The sequence below is a fragment of the Tinamus guttatus genome, unplaced genomic scaffold (assembly GCF_059628265.1).
Source record: "Tinamus guttatus ecotype Peru unplaced genomic scaffold, ASM5962826v1 Tinamus_guttatus_pri_ptg000038l, whole genome shotgun sequence".
Taxonomy (NCBI): domain Eukaryota; kingdom Metazoa; phylum Chordata; class Aves; order Tinamiformes; family Tinamidae; genus Tinamus; species Tinamus guttatus.
Genome location: NW_028288572.1, coordinates 4,631,578 through 4,650,753, shown reverse-complemented (window position 1 = coordinate 4,650,753; position 19,176 = coordinate 4,631,578). Strand labels below are relative to the sequence as shown.

The window sequence follows — 19,176 nt, the reverse complement described above, 5'->3', positions numbered from 1 at the left end:
AACACTTCCTCAAGCGAACTGGCAAAACCTGGATTTTGGAAAAAAGAATATGTTTCTGACAGCTTGTTTTCTGTGATTTTTGAGGCACTGATGCAGAATTTGGTTGATTTCCAGAAGCTAGTAAATGAATGGCTTTCTTCTAAAGTCATCTTTCTTCTAAAATATATTTTAGTAATGCAAAAATTCCTCAAAAAATGCAAGGACCTCTGGATTATCTAGCTTGACATGAACAAAACTGGCTCCTGTATAAGCACAGCTTCTCCCCTCCTGCAATGGAAATGTGAATTTGTGCAGGGAGGAGAGGTGATCCTTATTACATGATATAACAATTTAAATAGATGCTATAACAGTTTTAATAAATGGCACTTTTCAAAGAGTGGAGAAGTGGCTTCAAACCTGAATAAGTTCGGCTGCTGGCTTTCTTCTTTTCTCAAAATGTTTTTGGCGATGTTGCTCCTGGACCTTCAGTGCCAGCCCTGAACCCAAGATGCCCTGAAAGTGTAGAGAGATTCAAGATTTTAGGCGTATCTCACTTAGGAAAAGTAGAGAAATAAGGAGGAAGCTGTTCTGTAGAGGACACATGGAGATAGATATGGGATCTTTGTGCAATACCATCCATGCTCTTTCCAAATACACTGTCCTTTCCATCTAGCACTCTGCCAAACAACACACACAAGGTTCAGAGAACATCAGGGTGCCATATTATTCCCAATAGGCTCTATGCAAGGTTTGTCTGGGGAGAAGGGGGGCTGAAAGCAATATGCCATTTGCCTCCAGGGTACCGAATAAGGTTTATGTTTTTTCCTGGTATGGACAAACTGAATCTGAATTCCTTCTTAAAATGGTGATCCTATTGGGAGTTTCACCACTTCAATTTTTTTTTGAAAAAAATAATTCACGCACATCCACAAAATACTTGTAAAAGAACCTACAAGAATTCTCTCTTACCTTTGGTAGGCCTGAGTTAGCTCTTGGTAAAGGAAAGAGAAGGAAGATACTTACAGCAGGAAGGGCAAAGAACGACACTCCAATGAGTGAGAAAGTAGCTGCAATCAGCCGTCCCTCCCATGTCTTGGGAGTCTTGTCACCGTACCCAATCGTAGCCAGGGTGATCTGTAAACAAAATGATCAGGATTTCCCATAAGGAAAACAGAGCAAACAGATCCACTTTAAACATCACCATCACATTTGCATAACCCACTTAGATGTATGGTTGCTCATGCAGAACTCGTTAAAAAGTGATCTTGACAACAGGCCAGCTGCTTTTGTTTGTTTGTTTTGTTGTTGTTGTTTTAATATATATATATTTTAATAGCAACATGATCCACAGGTATCACACCCAGTAGAATGAACTTAGACTTAAATCACCTGCTTACTTAAGATGCATTTGTTGAAAAGGGACTGATGTGGCACATGGAGTACTTGTCCTGCCCACAGTCAATGCAGAGCTAGAAATGGGACCTGCCAATTAACTGCACAGCTTGAACCACCAGTCAGGCTACTTCTCCCAGAGGCTTAAGCAGCGATGGCTTTGTGAAAACTGTCTTTCTACAAAATGACTGACCCTTTCCTTAACCCTTTTTTTACTCCAGTGAGACTCCACATGACTTTCTTCCTATTCAACTCTTCTAGAAAAGAGTATAAACATATCTAATTCCTCTGTGCAGCACTCGGGCCTTTTAATTAATAATGGAAAAAGAAAACTTTACATTAATGAATGAACTGCACGACAAGAAAAGGCACTGCTGAACTGCAGCCACCTCACAATATAGACAATTTCCATAACTATTTGTTGTAAAGAACTTAGCGTAGCAATTGCCTGGAGTCTTTTATGATCGAGTGAACAGTGACACAACCAATACTCCTCTGTTCATCAGAAAAGACAAAAACAGATGTATCCAAGGTCCCTTTTTCTCAGTATCCTACCACCAAGGACAATTTCTGAAGGAATTTTTGTAATTCATGTCAGACCTAAGAAATCTGTGGGGTATGCTTCCCAAAAAACATCCTTCTACCTTCCTCATATGAATCCAGAGACCTCCTCAGTTTAAGAAGGGTCTTGCTACCTCCTTGTGCACCTTGTGAGCCAATCTATACTGGCAAAATCCTTGTTAGGCTCTCCGAGGCAGAAGACTCATGTGCCGAGAGCTAGGTCTGCACTAGCTCTGCCTGTGCAGTTATAATCACAGAGACACTCCTCTACAGGAGATGATACCCAGAAGTGAGGAGCCACAGTCTGGTTTCTGAAAGAAATGTAAGCACCTAAGAGTGAGTGAAAGTTAACGGGAACAGAAATTCTCAAAACTCAGTGTGGGAGCATCCCTGTTATTGACAACGTTAAACTAATAATATCCTCCTCACCCAAACTTATTAGCTCACTTATACTTCATTTCCTAACATTGATACTTTATGTGTTATTAGACATAACTTTTTCAAGAGGAGGATAGGACATTTCTGGAGTTACGTACCAGACCCCACCACAGTGCATCTGCATAGGTTTCAAACTCTTCTTTCATCTCCACCCCATTAGCATCCTTTTCAGGCACATCTTTTTCAACCAGATAAACAAGAAATGAGGAGAGGATGAGGGTCAGGAACCCAATGTACCAAGCAGTGATGAGTTCCTGGACAAGAAGCAGAAGGACAATGGATGGGTTGAAAACCACCTCATTAGCCACTGTGACAGAGTAAATCTCAAGAGCAGAGAAAAATGCTGAGGATAACAGCAGAGCTATCACTGCTGGCATGGTCACAGTCTATGAGCAGACCAACTCAGCACTTACTGAGAAATAATGCAGAGATACACAAGAGGAATCTAAAATTGTGGTTCTGCATAAAGCTGGGTTGAGGGATTAGCTGCACCATCACAGTGTCCTGCAGCACTTTGTTGCTGACCATGATTCTCCTGGTTGCTTCTAACAGTTGTTCTATCTGCCGCCAAACTGGGACAATCTTTGTAGGTGAATTAACAACTCTTCATACCCCTACCTCCAGAGATCCAAGGCTGTGGGATAGAGTTATTTCTCATTAGCCATATCAGATCAGCTTTTGAAGTAAGTTTTCACTATGCACTGATGAAATAAGACCTTGAAAAATAGCAGTATTAAAAAAAAAAATCTGAGCTCAAAACCTGATCTTCCTTGCTCGGAAGTGAGTGACTGCAGTAGAGCATATGGCTAATCCCATTGACATGGGAGATGTTTCGACCCATCTTAAAATCCCCACAGTGTTTCAATCGGAATAGAGATATTTTTGATGAAAGTAGGTTGTGAGACAATATTCCACTTCCTTTTTTTTTTTTTTTTTCTTCTCTGAGAAATACATTTGCTAGGTTGTAGTTGAGAATTTTATCATTGAACTTTGAGACAAGTCAATTTTCTTAGCTAATTTCTGGTATGCAGCCACCAAATGAAATTTCTTTGTTCTCTTTGTTATCAGAATTGTCTCCTTAGTGTTTCCCGGTGTAACAAGGTTCTAACAATACCTTCATATCTTTCTCAGCCAGCTGGGGTCCAAAATGTCATGGTGGGGAATCAAAGGAGGAAGATTTTAAAAAAAATCCAGGCTATGAAGTTTTAAACACTTTCTTACCAATTTCTTTGGCACATGTACTTCTTTCATGATCTCAGTTTCCTAAAGCATATTTTTGACATAAGTGTTTATGTGCCACCCGCCTTGTAGCAAGTCTGTATGGGGTAGGAGCAGAAGTTGGTATAAAATGAAGCAGAATGGGTATCCCTATCAGACACTACAAAGAAGCGAAGTCTAACTATACTGTGCCAGCTGGCATTTTAATTTATTTTTTAAAAAACAAATGTCAGGAATGTCATTCACGGATCAGAAAAAGCACTATGTAACACAGACTATATGTGATTTTCATACTTCCAGTGAAGATGAGAAATCTCATCTAGAATCTTTTTATGCACATAGCTTTTAACGTGTAATAATGTTTGGTGAAAATGCAAGAGCACAACATATCTGTCTGGTGTGAGACAAGATAGACCGAACAATTTTTGAAATTTTGTCTGTCTGGATCTCACACTGCATGCATCTTTGTATTGCCTGACCTATGCTTTCAAAGAGAAAATATTCTTGCAGCTCCCTCTGAAACAACACTTCTGCTCATCAGCCTCTTTCCATTCCTCCAGAGTCTTGCTCTATCAGTTGATCAGGACAGTTTGAGAAGCCACTACAAAAATGTTTCAATTATAGAGGTGTTCCTGTCAAAGGTTTAACGTACTTTACCTTTAGTAGCATGTTCTGTGGGAAGGTAATATTCCTGCTGAAATGAGTGTGGGGTTGAACATTGCTCTTTTCACTTCCCATTGAGCAGAGAGGTGTAAGCCAAGGGAGAGCATTGGCTGAGGGTATGGAAGAGACTCGAAAAGACTAAACTTTTCCTTGATCTCCAAATCTTAATACCAGTGGATTGCTGTACATTCCTTTTCTTCCCCTTCCACCTCTCCCCTTCCTGATCCCCAGCTCAGTCCCGCCACTTACTTTGCTATGTGCACAAATGGCAGATCCCAAAAGTTTCCACGTGCCGCCCCGCCTGTCCATTCGGAGCATCCGTAGGATCTGGAGGAAGCGGAGGCTTCTGAGAGACGTGGCCAGGACATTGCCTTGGTTCCCAACTGCTACCACTGGCACTGAAGCAATCAGCACAAAGATATCTGCAAGGCAAAAGGAAAAACAAAGCCTGACAGTAAAAGTGTCCTCATCACCTGCTTCTTAATTCCATCTGTTTGTGCTAAAAATTTCCCTAGGCAAATTTTAAAACTTCTTGAAAACGCCTTTGCTAGCCAATTAAACAGATATTGGCACCTGCAGCATGGTTGGAATCACGCACAGAATGCACCAGAGCCTGATGATCAATTTGCAGATCAATGCACTGGGCTTGAAACAGCAACTGAGCTAGCACAGGAATGCAAAGAAGCAATGCAGACAGAAAAACAACCCTAAATCCACATGTCCCACAGGCTGCCCACAGCACGCACAGCAGACAAGAAACTCCATGTTCAGTGAAGCATCTAGTATTTTCTCCTTTTGTCTGGCCTCTTGTCTGCTTCTTCTTGTTATTTACTTTCTCCCCTCTCTCTCCGGATTTTTTTTTCACCTCCCAACTCCCTTTTTATAAATACACATACAGTTAAAAGCAGCACCAAAAGGCTCCAAACATTCTCTCTCAGTCTTTAAGCTGTCTGTCTTTATATTGTGTTTCCAGCCAAAAAGGGTAGCACCAGATGGGTTTCAGATTTATTCAGTTTTCAATCACGCTCAAAATAAACTTGTGCCACTTACAAACCAAGACATAATGCTAATAAATCCAAAAGGGTCTTTTCCGTTCCTTATCCAGATATCAGAAAGACTTATTCTTAGAAGTGAGACGCTTTTAATGAAAAGGCAAGAGATAGTATAAGCCCCACTTGCTTACACATAGCTATACTGTCCTCACAATACCATTAGAAGTGTCAGAATACTTCTTTGACAGGATCCAAAGGACTTTACCAGCACAAAGGCACAAGGAAAATTTGTACCAGTTTAGTTTACCATCTATGCACATAAAGTGAATAAAAGGAGGAAGAGAGGGGAAGGTGCTGTGCATATCTGTAAGGGTTCCCATGGTGCTATACACTTTATAATGGACAAAATGTACTGTACTATAGCATGTACTATACACTGAACAAAAAAGCTAGTTGTTGGCCGTAGGAGCATTCGAACAAATGAGGAAGTCCTGGAAATATTGAATATATGCAGATGTGTGACAGGTACTCATGACCAACCAAGCTCCTAAATGTTGGCTAGTAGTTTTGGGGACATAAAGGGGAGCTTTAAGAGGTCATTCAAAGTTGTTTAATGGGTAGTTTGATGGATATATGCAGGCAGTGCTTTCCAAGGATAACATGGCAGAAATCATAAATTTATTGTTTGCAAATATACGCCAATATTACAGAAAGAAAACACATTTTAATATGAAAGAGGAAAGAAGTGAACCTAAGAAAAATGCAGAGGGTCTGAGGACAGCGAGACTGCCTGCTGGCTCAGAACAAAAAGGACATAAATTTGGAAAGCAGCAATGAAGAACGTGTGCCTACCCAACATGCACAATGGCTTCCTGGCAAACTTGAGTCTCCCCCTCCATCCTTTATAGCGACAGCAACAGCCAGCAGCCCAGATCCTTAAGGCAAACTCTGCTCCAAAGATGAAAATGGCAAAAGTTTCCTGCAGCAAAGACACAAACTAGATGGTTAGACATGTGCTGTGCTCACCCTGCCTTTATGGAAGGACAATTGCCCCACAAAAAGTCCTCCATTTCACACAAAATGAGAACATGCATCTGAGTGGCCTACATCACCTATTGGCAGCTTGTCTATGCTGCCATGTCTACAGAAACAGTGGAAGAAGACAGTGCATATTCATATGGTCATATTGAAGAGAATAATACACTTCAACGCTACCTCTCACTGTTTCTGGAGTAGGGAAGAGGATTTTCCACGGTGCTTAAGAGATTGTGATTTTTCAGCTCCCCCTAGTGTAGGGAGGATATGGGGTAGGGAGGGATTCTCAGAGGACATGGCCTGAGGGAAACATGGGACAGGCAGTTACTTTTCCTCTCTGTGCATGGTTGACCAGGAGAAAAGAGGTATTTCCCCTAATACTCATGCCAGCAGCTGCTCGGTGTTTGGGTGTTTCTGGGAAAAAAAAAGAAAAAAAAAAAAGAAAAAAAAAAAGAAAAACAAATATGTGAAAATAGGTATGGGAGAAGGAAAAAATAACCTTGGGCTTCCTCACATGGGTCTGTGCAGGGAAACTAGGACTGAAAGTCAGATTTGCATTCCCTAGAGATTGAATGTGTTTCCATACAGCTTCTTCCTGAGAGGGAACTTGCAAGGGGAAACCAACTTTCATGCCTCTTGGCATTTAATTCTTGCCTGGATCTGCATGTCCCTTGGGGTACAAGGAGTAATGGAAAGTGAGATCATAGAACTGCTGCTCCTGCAGTAATTTCCCTAGAGACGTTTTTTTTTTTCTACAAGGCCAGCTAAGTTAGAGGTAGTTCTCTCTACTGCATGATAGCTATGGGAGCAGAGGATGTACTTTATTAGGGCCACCTTCAAAAATTATTAATATGTTGATATTTAGTGATTTTTCCCCTGTTATTTTCCTTCTGTCATATGGGAGTCATACACAAATACAGTCTCAAGCACAGACATTCAGAAAATAAGCATGCTGGAAACATGGAGAAAGAAATATATTTTCTTCAAGCACTTTCAAAGGTGTTGGAGCCAGTGCCAGCAACAGTTACAAGCATTCTGCTATCAAACATGAGAGTAAGCCCCTGTGTCAACCCTTGTTATGTAATGAATTGTTGAGATACTCCCAAAAGTTCAGGCCTGGTCAGTGGCAGTTTTATTGATATTTCAACAGGAGAACCATAGGGAAAATGCTAAAAAGCAATTATGTAAAACTCTCCTGGTGTTTTTACCCTTTATTTTACTTCCTCTTTACTCAGTCTGTGCTGATAAAGACACAGGGAACTCACCAATATGTAAAGGTACTGTCATTGCCCCAGGACCAACAGAAGAAATCTTTCTACATGCAGACCTGGGAAAAAGTTTCCATCATTACAGGGATGGGACCAAGTAGGACTGATTTCAGTTTGAGGACCCTACCATGGTGGTAACAGCCTACTCACCAGCAAGAGGAGCCAGTCTCCTGAAACCGTTTCATACTCCTTGAAAGTTGTTAGGACAGCTAAGATCAAACACCCCAAGACAATCAGAAATCTGGAAAGAAACAAAAAGGACAAATCAGAGCATTGTCACCACTCGCTGTATTTGTGTTGGAGATACTGCCTAGGATAACAACCTTGGCAGAGGCCTTCAGGAGACAGCTGCTTACTGTAGGGATGAGATTCATCAAGATCAGGAGGGACTTTCAGGGTCACAAACAGATGTCAGGTGGTCAAGACTTGGAAGTCAAGAAATTGAGGCAAAACACCAACTCAGCATGGCCCCAGGACAGGCATTAAATAATTAACTTGATTGCACTCTTCAGGAAGGAAGCAGGTGATACTGCATTTTGGGAATGGATTATATGCTGTGGCAGAAGACTGCATTGCTCAGGAGGTCTCTGGCAGTCAGATGTTCTATGGTCCTGCAGTTACAGTGACATAACTCTGCTTGGCACATACCATAAACGCTTCAGTAAAACAGACAGTGCAGCACTGGGGCAAACCCTCCTTTGAAAATCACACTGCTTTTCTTTTTTCCTTCTTTTTGCTTCCTTTCTTTTGCAGCTGAAAAGATCAAAGGGTTTGAAAGAGAAGCAATAGGGAGGGCAAAGTTATGCTTTCCAGTAAACCCAGTCCTTGGTAAATCACTGCACCAGTACTATTGCTTCCGAGGCTCCAAAATACAGGAAATTGACAGAAAATTTAACTCTCACCCCTGGCAAATCAAAGTCAATCTAATCTAAAGTCATTCTGTCTGCCTTACAAATCTGCTCCCAGGTTCAAGCTATTCAAAATCCTTCCTACATAAAGATGAAAGAAAAATCAAAGGAGTCTTTTAAGTGATTACTGTGAAGCAGAATAGGAAAAACTCCTATTCTTGTACTTTTTATATCCACAAAATGGTCATTTTCTTGTGCTCTAGGACCAGCCCACAGGGCAGGTGGCTATGGAAATATTTCAGACCTTAGTAAATAAATTAGAAGGCTGACTCCATAAAAGCTCTCGATCTATGCTTTCATAGCTGGTATACATCAAAAAACTGATAGGCATTAGAAACTGAAATAATCTTAAATTGTTAAGAAAAGACCAAAAGTGTAGTTACTTTGTACTGCCTATTTTGAACTTCAATGTGATACCTACAGTATGGCTTCATAAATAAATCTTTAGGTTATTTCACTGGGGGAAGAAAGGAGGCCCGTGGACTCCAGCACAGAGGCAGCGAGAGCAAGGACTGTTGGAGAGGGAGGCTCAGCTCCAAGACAAGTGTCTTAAAACCCCTCTTGCAGACTTATTTCCTTCCTGCATGAGGAAATCTAGAGCTAAGTGGCTTGAGAACACACATTTTTGCAGCTGGGGTAAAAGGAAAAAGGAACATTCTGGATGTCTTGTACTGCCTTTTTTGGGGAGGTAGAGAAGGGAGAGGGTTCCTCCAAATGACTTTAGCCAGTGTTGTCTGTACAAGGAACAGATCACAGTGAAATAAGCTTGCAGCAAACCCTGAAGGATTATGTTGCTGGCCTTCCTAACATCAGTTGCTCAGATTGCCAGGAAAACCACCCGGAAAATTTCACCTCAGCCATTCTGAGGTGAATCAAAATCAAAACAAAAAGAAATGTTTCTTCGCATGCTAAGCAGTTCTAGCATTTCTTGGATGAGTATCACCTCTTCTCATGCACGAATCATGCTCTGGAATAAGGGTTGCATTGGAGCAAGGGTTACATAGCAGATAAGGGAAAGCCTTTGGGTCCAGAATTTGTCTTTTACCACTTCCCTGCAAATGGAGGGATTCTCCTGTGATGGAGACGTTCAGCAGGTAACCTAGCTGCTTGCAGCCCCTCTGCAATGTACCTCCAGCCACTCAAGTTTGCTCTGCCTCCCCATGCTTTACTGGCCCACCTTGTACCAGTGAAGCCAGTAGCTCACTGCTAAGCAACTCATAGTCTGTTTTGTGCCTATATTAGCAAATGGGTGAAAACTCCATGATATGATTCCTTCCATTAGCTATAAACCAGCCATGATCTCCTACATTACAGCCTGGGCTGGTCAAGTGATGCCATCTCTAAGTCCCCACATAAATGCTTGAGCTATTGCTACTTATGCCTTCCATTAGAGTCACTTCCTTACATCACCTGAAAATCTGGCCACCTGTCAGCTCACTAGTATCATTTAAATGACTTAATGAAAGATGAAACACACTGAAAACAGTCCAAGGAAATTATGTCATCAGCTACTTAAATGAAGGAGGTGAATTTAAAGTATCATTTAGCTGAACAGCACTGTCATGTAAAGGTGGTATGCAGATTTTTGTCCAAAAAGAAGACAGAATATAATTCAGTAGTGAAACTGTCATGTTTTGTCTAAAACCGACAATTTTTTTAACCACTAGAGGGTACCAGTGCTCCACAAACAAAGGGATCCTGCTCTCATTCGTGTTTTCCTTCCCCATCGAAAAAAAAAAAATCACTGCAGGTGCTGTTCAGGTGATCCCACCCATGCATCTGGTGTGCAAGAAAACGAGGACTACAGCAGTGAAAGGCCTTTCCCCGATCACTTACAGAACAAATGTCAGCACCAACACACAAGAGGTGCTGCCTTCTCAGGAGCTGTATGTGGCATAAGCTACACTGCAAAACTCACAGCTTGATGTGAGAGCCTGGCTGCAAAAAAAACAGATCGTGGAGGCCAAAACAGGAGAAAGAGGGTGGAAGGGAGAGAATGGAAATCACAAGTTACTGCAAATGATTTTGAGGGACAATCTAAGCCGAGGACATGGTCTGAGCCTCCTGTTGCAAGAAGGAACCTTGAGAGGTTCTAGCAAGCTGTTCTCCCGTGGTACCATCCCACAGGATAAGCAGCCACTGCATTATCACTGCATGTTTATCAAAGCCCATATCAGCACTCCTCCCTCAGTCTCTGAAATGACCACCACAGTCAGAGCACTTCAGGAATTCTTATCTTCCATCTGATCTACAAGTTTCACTGCAGCTCATTCTGTTTGGGAGCTCTGAGGTTAAGAATGCCAAAAGTCTTTTTGCCCCGTCCAACAGTGAGAGACTGCACAGATTTGTATTTGCTTTCACTATTTTAGTATCATTTCTTGCAACTGATTGGAATTTCTTCTGTCTCCAAATGCTTTTATAATCTGAGATTTTCTGCTTTGTTCCATTTGTTCCTTTCTTGTTTTTCCTTAAAACTTGAAATCTAAGTTCATTATGTTCTGCCACGTGGTAAATGCTAATAGATTTTTCTCAGATTATATTAGGAAATTCTGACAATGTTTTTTAGTACTTAGTCTGTGATTCCCAAAGCTATATGGTCCTAAAAGCCAGGTTCCCAAAACCTTTCCTGAATATCATGTTTGAACAACCTTCTCTTCTTCAAATATTAAAAACCTATTGACTGTGACCCATAAATATTAAAAATGCAATATTTTCACATTTCTTTGAGTCACATATGCATATATATATATATATATAAAAGAAATAGAAAAAGAAAAGAAAGGGAAGAAGGAAAAAAATAAGGAAAAAAAAAAGACAAGACATTACCAAACACTTGAGAATGATTATTTGGAGAGGAGAGAATGTATGGATGCCCAGAACCACAAAGCCCTGGTGCCTTCAGGGCAAGGGTGGAAATGCCACACTGCCAGCCTGCAAAGCTGCATCACACTCCTACTCCACAGCCTTGGCAGAGACAAGGCAAGATCCTCCACAGGATGCTTGAAGAAGCCCTGGGAAGTAAGAAGTGATCCCCACGTGATCCCTCTCTGCAGGCCAGCAGATCTGGTCCAGAACACTAGTCCATCTGGTGATGGAGGTATGGCCATTATTGCTCATACAATGGGAAATCAAGACAGAAAACACTAACTGCATTCTCATGTCTGGCCAGATTTTTGTGACTTTGGATTCTGCAGCAGCAGGAGTTTCTCTGAACTGGATTCACTGCTGTTTCCTTAAGTCTGGAAAGTTTTTAAAAAGCAAGATCTGAAAGAGGAAAGTTACACTGCAGTGCAAAAGCATTTAAGGTACATGAGCATAGTTTTTAAGCCAGGTATTTCTCCTCTCCACTGTATGCCAGTCAAGGTCCTGGTTAGCAAAGAGTCTTCCTCCTGCTTTTTCTTCAGGTCCACCCTTTAAAACTTTTTGCTTCAATGCAGCATGCAGTATCACGTAACGCAAAAAGCATTATCCAGGACTTTGTGCTCTAGGGGACCTTTCAGGAGAATGGCCTGATATATTTGCTTGGCTTGCTGAGATGTGAGTGCAAAACAGAAAGCACAGAGTGCTACAGTTCCCTAGCTCAGTCTTCTCCCCCAGAAGACACAGTTCTTCCAGGGACAGTCCATTCCCATTTTGTCCTTGAGGCAAGTTCTAAAAATGCTCTGAAAGTTCTAGCATAAATATAATACAAGGAGAGGCCTAGGTGACTTATCACATGGATGATTTGGGGGCAGATGGTGGAAATAAAGGGAAGACAAAGACAATGGTACCAAGGAGTTGCTTTGCTAATTTAAGTGCTTTTAAATTCTGTTTTTGTATTAAGTAAATGAGTGACATTGCACTGAAATATTGCCTGGGACATTTATCTGCCATGACTAGTATGCCTGTCCACGGGCTTATCTCCCTCTGGCAGCACGCAGCTAATTGACTTGAGACACATAAACTGTGAAAGACGGCGGACAACGGAGCACAGCAGAACAGGAACAGCACGTATCCACACAGCATCACCTGGCAGCCTCATCTGCTGTAGCAGCATATCAAAAAGCTGCAGAAAAGTTTCAGAAATATGACATTCTCCAAAGGACATTAACAAATTTGCGTTAAATTAAGGTAAGCTATTAAGAGTCATGTGTTAACTTCTGTTAAACTGTTTTGGTCAAGAAAAGTGTAGGACATTTGAAAATCAGCCCAGCCTTCAGCAAATCCTGCAATGAGAAGTGAATTTAGAGCACATAAAAAGTATAAGGTAGGAAAGTCCTTTCAAGTCCACAGTTAGAGGTCCTGAGAAGGAATTTCCAGGAAGGTTGCTTTCTAAATGTCACCAACAGTGCTGCAACGCTGTGAGTGACAAAATCTTCGGAACCAAGAATTAGGATCTCTCGTGCAAATGTGGTCTCCCCACAGACACTTCACATTCCTTTTTTAAAAATAAAGAGGAGAGGAATGCATTATGTATTCACAGTAATTTTATTTTAGAGAACTCCAAGCAATACAACAGAAGAAAAAGTTCTGAACCCAATGCCCTGTCTTTTGACTTAGCAGAACAGACTGTTTTTTTCTACCCTCCCACTTGAAATTACTGACTGAATCAGAAACCGAAGAAAGAAAAGAAGAAAAAAAGAACAGTCAACCAATCCACCCTTTCTTCCATCTGATCGAATTTCCTTTTCTCACAGACATTCATGTCAAAAATGTTAGGACCTTCCTGTCACTGAAAAGTAATATCGAACATCAGGAGTACAGCACAGATCAGAAATAGCATCTGTAGCCTGTGATGTAGGGTTTCTAGTTAGGAAAGTAATAACATTACTTTGATAGCTGTCTAGATCCTTACAGCTGCTCAACAACAGCATCTTTTTTAATTATTTTAATGCCTCAGCTGAAGACTGCAGTTATCACCATCATTTTTCCATCTTTCTCTGTCTGACAACACTGCATATGAGTGCAGTCTGCATTGCAGTGCAATGAACTGGTCTGAAGGCTATGACCCATTCACAGTTCTAGTGATATTGCACAAAAGAGCACATATCAATCAACTGGAAAAGGATATCTTACCATGCAGAATGCAAAGGGAGCTGCAATAAGCAGATGAACCATATTCACTTTATTCACAGGAATAGAAGAGAATGAGAAAGAAAGGAGAGGATGTGAGCAGGCTTTTTCATTTTCCTAGTTTCTGTGCTAAAAGATGTAAGGACTAGACTCACATTCCAACCACTGTTTAGCAAACTGTCAGTGGAATGCTTACTGGAGATATCTAAATAAATTCAGGTAAAATAAGAACCACAACGAAATTTCACTACTAATCAACCCAGATTTTGAGTCCAGCTTGAACTGACACTCTTTTTCTAAATTCTTCCTTCTTACTGCATCTTCTGTAGGTAATCAGGCTGTAGTTTTGCACTGATGGTCAGTCAGGCAGCAAGACTTCATCATTTGGCCCTTTGCCAGTACCCCATAAAATGTCATTCGCTGGAGGTCAGAGATCCAGCCAAAGGATGCTGAACACATCTTGAATACCTCATGCTATGAAGGGACTGGAGATGTCTCAGAGAACTTGGCTTATCTGAGATAATATGTGAAAATAGACATTTAGAAACATTTCTGTTTAGCTTTCTTTTCTCAAACAGAATCATATCCAAGATACGGGTTCTTATCATCTTTCAGTAGTCATGTTGGTGCATTTTCACTTTCAGATGCTGTTTCACTAGGGCACAGGTGCTCCATAGTTTGTCTTACATGTTTACCGGGCATATATGGACATCTAAGATGCCCTGTGGGGTCCCAAGTTGAAATAGGCATGTATGATTGCTCACTGTCCTTCTCTTCCTCACAGTCAGGAAATGAAATTACCCCCATCAATTTAGCTGGCAGTTGGCACACTAGTCCAATCCCTGCTGCAGGTTTTATGTTCTTTAATATCTGACATTTAAAAATACTTTGCTTGCATTTGAGGGCTTCTCTCCTAGTTCTGTAAGACAATGCAAAGATTTTTCAGCAATTTACTGGGAACAGTCATGCAATTCTAAAATAAGATTTAAAATGGAATTTAAGATTGCAATCCTTAAATTTGAGCTTCTGCGTGAATGGTTTAACATATGATAACGTACTGTGGTTTGGATAGAAATGTGAGGAGGATGTTGAGTTGCTTAGAGGCCTATCCCTTTATAATAGTGCTTTTTTTCCCAATGTGTGGTATTTAGATTAATGAGAATGTGTCAATAACTCTGAAGCAATTCAGTAAAGTTGCCTATAGAGGCCAAGTCACATGGAATTGCTACAGCATCTGGGCCTCTGCTGCAAGAAGCGTTAAAGGGTCTGCGAGTGTCAGTGGACTGAAAGCGCGTTGTGTTAACAGAGACACTAAGCCACACAAGAAGAGCTGAAGCATGTAGATTTGATAGGTTATATGTGTTCCATTTTCACTTCCAGATCACATTCATTAGTGAATTATGAGATGTGTTAGCATGGCAAATGAATAACATCCTCCTTGAAGGTGAACTTTGGATAAGCACTTCAGAGTTCAGTGTATCGTCAGAACTCTCATTTATACAACCGAACGATAGCACGTGGTATTGGTACCTATGTAAATTTGAGTGTGTTTTAAAGTATTTCTGCTGCTTTGTATTACCATAAGCAATTAATCACCATTCAGAATTCAGGAAGATCATCTGTGAGCATGTGATACTTTATTTGAAGTCTGAATGTGAAGTCTTTGGAGGAGGTTATCAGCCTTTTCCAGACCTGCCTGATTTTAGTCCTGAAATGTTTCACCTTTATCTGTAACAACATTGCTCAGTGTAATATATGGTGGTCCTTTTGCTCAACTGACTCATTAATATCTCAGATTACATTATCCTTGTCTAACCTGACAGTTTCAAATAAAGACAATTCTACCAAACCTTCAGGAAAAATTGGCCGTTTCAAGGAAGGTATTTTTATTTGTTCTTTCTTGAAGGAAGAGAGGTATTTAGTTAACAAGACATTTGATATAGTAGAGAATTCAGCATTGGTAAGTACATTTAGAAAAATAAAGCCCAATTTGCACTAATGAGAAGTTCTGCATTGGGAATATTATCTAGCAAAGCAGTTAAGTGTGTACTAAGCAGCACTACTGGGACTTGCATGTTTGTATCTCCAAAGAAAAGAGCTGTGGCTCAGTCCTATCTGGAATAGAAAGTTTTACTGAAGAAAGGTCCTCTGTAACAGAGGAGAACTGGGCACAATGGGACACTGACATGCCTTCTCCGTTCATGTTTAATATCCGTGGGAACAGGAATTCCTGTTCCTAATTCAGGCTTCCCCACCTTCTCCTGTGGCAGCATCAGAGCACAGAGAGGCTGGAATATGAATGGTATAAGGAATCCATAAGAGTGGGGAGTTAAATCTGCTTTTTAGGTATAGCAAGACTGAACTGACCTGCCAGTGCTTACTCAGGTGAGCTGAACTCCTCAACAAGCTCTGCTAACTGCACTGACCAGTGCTCCAATGTGTCTAAAGAGACCTTAGATACTCAGCTCACAAGTGCACAACACACACAGAGATACTTGGATGCCTGAATTTAATTTTTTAATCTTGAGCTGAATCTCATTTCATGGAGGTGAATAAGAGCAGAAAGGCTGGAGCAGAAAGTGACAGTGCTGATGCTGCTGTGATGCTCACAGCTTGCAGTGTCTCATCCATTCCTAAATGCTGTGGATGATGGGAATGGCTGGCATCAGACATATGGAGCTCTTCTCTTCGGCTTAGCCTGAGCAGCTGTTGGGGTAAAACTAAGCACTACAGATGCGTTTGTGTCAGATCTGGGCATTTTTGGTGACCTCCTAATGTCTGAGATTGTTGACATAGACATTAAAAGGCAAGTGAAGTCATTTTTTTCCTCCCTTCTCAATCCTATCAAAGCATCTCCAGGAGTGTGGTGGCAATTTATCACATGTCTGAGCAAAAATTAGCAAATGAGCCCTAGGCAGGGACTTTTCTCTCGGTGAGGGAAGTACTCAATGAGTCATTCAGTCTCTCTCTCAGTGCCTTCTTTATATGTGGATGTCTACAGTCCATGTGCATATCTAGCCTTGTCTGTTTACAGCAGTGTTCACACATTTATATTTGATATGACATAGCTTGAACTTGTTCTTAGCATGGATTAATTATTCAGATATAGGCTATAACTGCTCTGCTGATGTTGTATCGATTTATGAGTAGTCTTGGCTAAGATACCTGAAACTGATTGTACATTGATTGTCCATTTCTTACCAGCATTAATAGTACAAAAAGACCAGAAGTTTGATCTATACCCAAAGAAGTTCATATTTTGTTTAAATGGGAAATGAAGGCTTATGGGTGAGTGGAACAACACTGTTCCTCCACAACTTCCTCTTTTCTTTTTACAGAGCTAATTATTTTTTAGAGACTCATTCAAAGCACCTTTCAATTAATGAGAACATTTTCACTAGCTTCAATGAGTTTTGGAGCTCATCCTTAGCTTCTTGCCATTTAGGATTTCTGCCTGCATTTTGATAAAAATTAGGCCAAATGTCTGAGAAATGCAGGCTGGGATTCACCTCAAGTTATTTTAGCCCTTGCCAGTACAAGTGTCTGCATCTCAGCATCCCTGGATTCCTTTAAAGGCAGTGGAGAAAAAAATGGAGACTTTAAAAAGCATGATCCAACTGCTCCATTTTAGATATCCTCTTTAGGATGAGATGAACTGTGTATTAGAAGTACCTACTTCTCCACCTGGAGAAAAAAAAAAGGCTTCAGGTGATTACATCAGATGAATCCCACTCACAGTGTCAGATAACGAAACCTAGCAGTGTCTTGCATTGGTAAAAATGACCATAGAAAGGTAATAGGGAAGAATGATTTCTATTGGGTCCCTGGGTACAGACGTCTAAATAAAACCTTTAACATCAGGGAAGAAAGGGTGTTATTCTGATACTTTGTCTTGAGTAACTGCACATAACGTTTGACATTTAGACCTTTGTCAAGCTGAATATTGGAAAATCATTAGATCAAGCCAGAATTAATAATGAGATGTTCTTTAAAATACTTTAAAAATGTTACTATCTTTTTTTTTTTTTTTTTTTGTCCATTTGTTTTCTGCCTGTTGGGTACAAGCAGGGAACTATGGGAGCAATTCTTTATAAAGAATAAAATCAAAAGAAAAGGAGAAAAAAGAAGAAGCCACCAAATATGCAATCACCACCTTCCCAAGTAAAATTATAAAGCCTGGTAGCACTTAGTTTGTATGTCATTTGAATTCTGAGGTTGCTGTGGTGCATCTGGTGATAAACTTAATTACTCACAAGGACAAAACTTGAAAGATCTTAATGGTGACTACTTCACATTAAATCACTGGTACTGTTGAAGTTTTTGTGACATTTTGAAAATAAGCACATGTTTACGCTCAGATTTCCTGTAATGTTAGTAAGCATATCTCAAGGTGCCCACTTTAAGTGTACACTAAACAGCTGTAACGCAGATCTGGGTGTTGTTTATCTAAAAGCAAATGATTCAACATGCCCATAATAGAAAGCATGTAATTAAATCTGTATACACCATTATTTGAGTTATGGGGCATATTAAAAAACATCAGTCACTATATTCACTTGAGAGGACTTGTGTTTCTTTCTCCAGCATGAAACATTGTGTTCTTTCACTCATGGAAGGTTAGAAAAATGCAGAAGTGTGTGAAATCCTTCAAAAACATTTTTTCCCCATTAATTCTGAATCATGATCTTATAGAAAAGACAGCTCTTTCTCTGTCTTGTGCTGTACTATGCATAAAAGCAGTAACAACCCTTCCCTTGGACCTGGACAACTGAATGTGGCAATGTAGCAATCATTTTGTGCACTCAGATGGATCTTTCCACCTTTTTCCAGTGTTTAAACTCCCAACTTCAGCTTAATTTTCTCTGTCATTTTTTAATAAGTGAAAGTTTTTCATGCTGGAGGATACTATCATATATATATACTACTATATATATATAATGCTCAGTTCCTGAAAGTTTTTTTTCTGGAATTTCTGCTTCAGCTTTTATTAGTTTCCTAGTTTACAGAGCTGGGAGTACATTTTATATGCCCATCCATTCTCCTTTTATTACCGCCTTATCCTTTCCATTATCAGCTCAAAGGCAGGGTTTGCAGACAGCAGGTCCAGCAGTGTTTTCATAAGCTGATTAGTAACAACTCCTGTCAGTCAGCTGATGTCCCACAGACCCAAACTTCATGAGATAGATGATAAAAGAAGAAACAAGTGCAAGCTAAAACCAGATTGAATTCAAAATTTTTGGGTCCTGCCCAGCTGCTTTCCTGGTACAGCAATCGAAATACCTTGTGCTCACATTACTGTTCGCTTCAGCTACTGTTCCTAAATTATAAGGCTGAGAGGAGACCTGATCAGTGTCTATAAGTACCTCAAGGGAGGCAGTGAGGAGGATGGTGCTGGCCTGTTTTCAGTGGTGGCCACCAACAGAACTAGAGGTAATGGCCACAAACTGAAGCACCAAAAGTTCCACAGGAACTTAAGGAAAATTTTTTTAACAGTGAGGGTGACAGAGCTCACTGGAACAGGCTGCCCAGAGAGGTTGTGGAGTCTCCTTTTCTGGAGATCTTCCAAACCTGCTTGGACGCAGTCCTGTTCCACGTGCTCTAGGTGACCCTGTGTGTGGAGGGGGGTTGGACTAGATGACCTCTAGAGGTCCCTTCCAACCTTAAGCATTC

At 40.6% G+C, this 19,176-nt stretch overlaps 1 protein-coding gene across 2 annotated transcripts in view; it reads right to left on the bottom strand.

Annotated features, from left to right (window-relative positions):
• KCNQ3 (potassium voltage-gated channel subfamily Q member 3) overlaps nt 1-19,176 on the bottom strand; it is a 175,779-nt gene that overhangs the window by 22,603 nt on the left and 134,000 nt on the right. For both annotated transcript variants that reach the window (XM_088535042.1, XM_088535049.1), the window contains exons 2-7: nt 7,697-7,787; nt 6,096-6,222; nt 4,501-4,673; nt 2,469-2,624; nt 1,003-1,113; nt 397-492 (exon numbers count right to left, since the gene is read on the bottom strand). In XM_088535042.1, the coding sequence (XP_088391168.1) occupies nt 397-492; nt 1,003-1,113; nt 2,469-2,624; nt 4,501-4,673; nt 6,096-6,222; nt 7,697-7,787 (754 nt within the window). The remainder of the gene's footprint in view (nt 1-396; nt 493-1,002; nt 1,114-2,468; nt 2,625-4,500; nt 4,674-6,095; nt 6,223-7,696; nt 7,788-19,176) is intronic.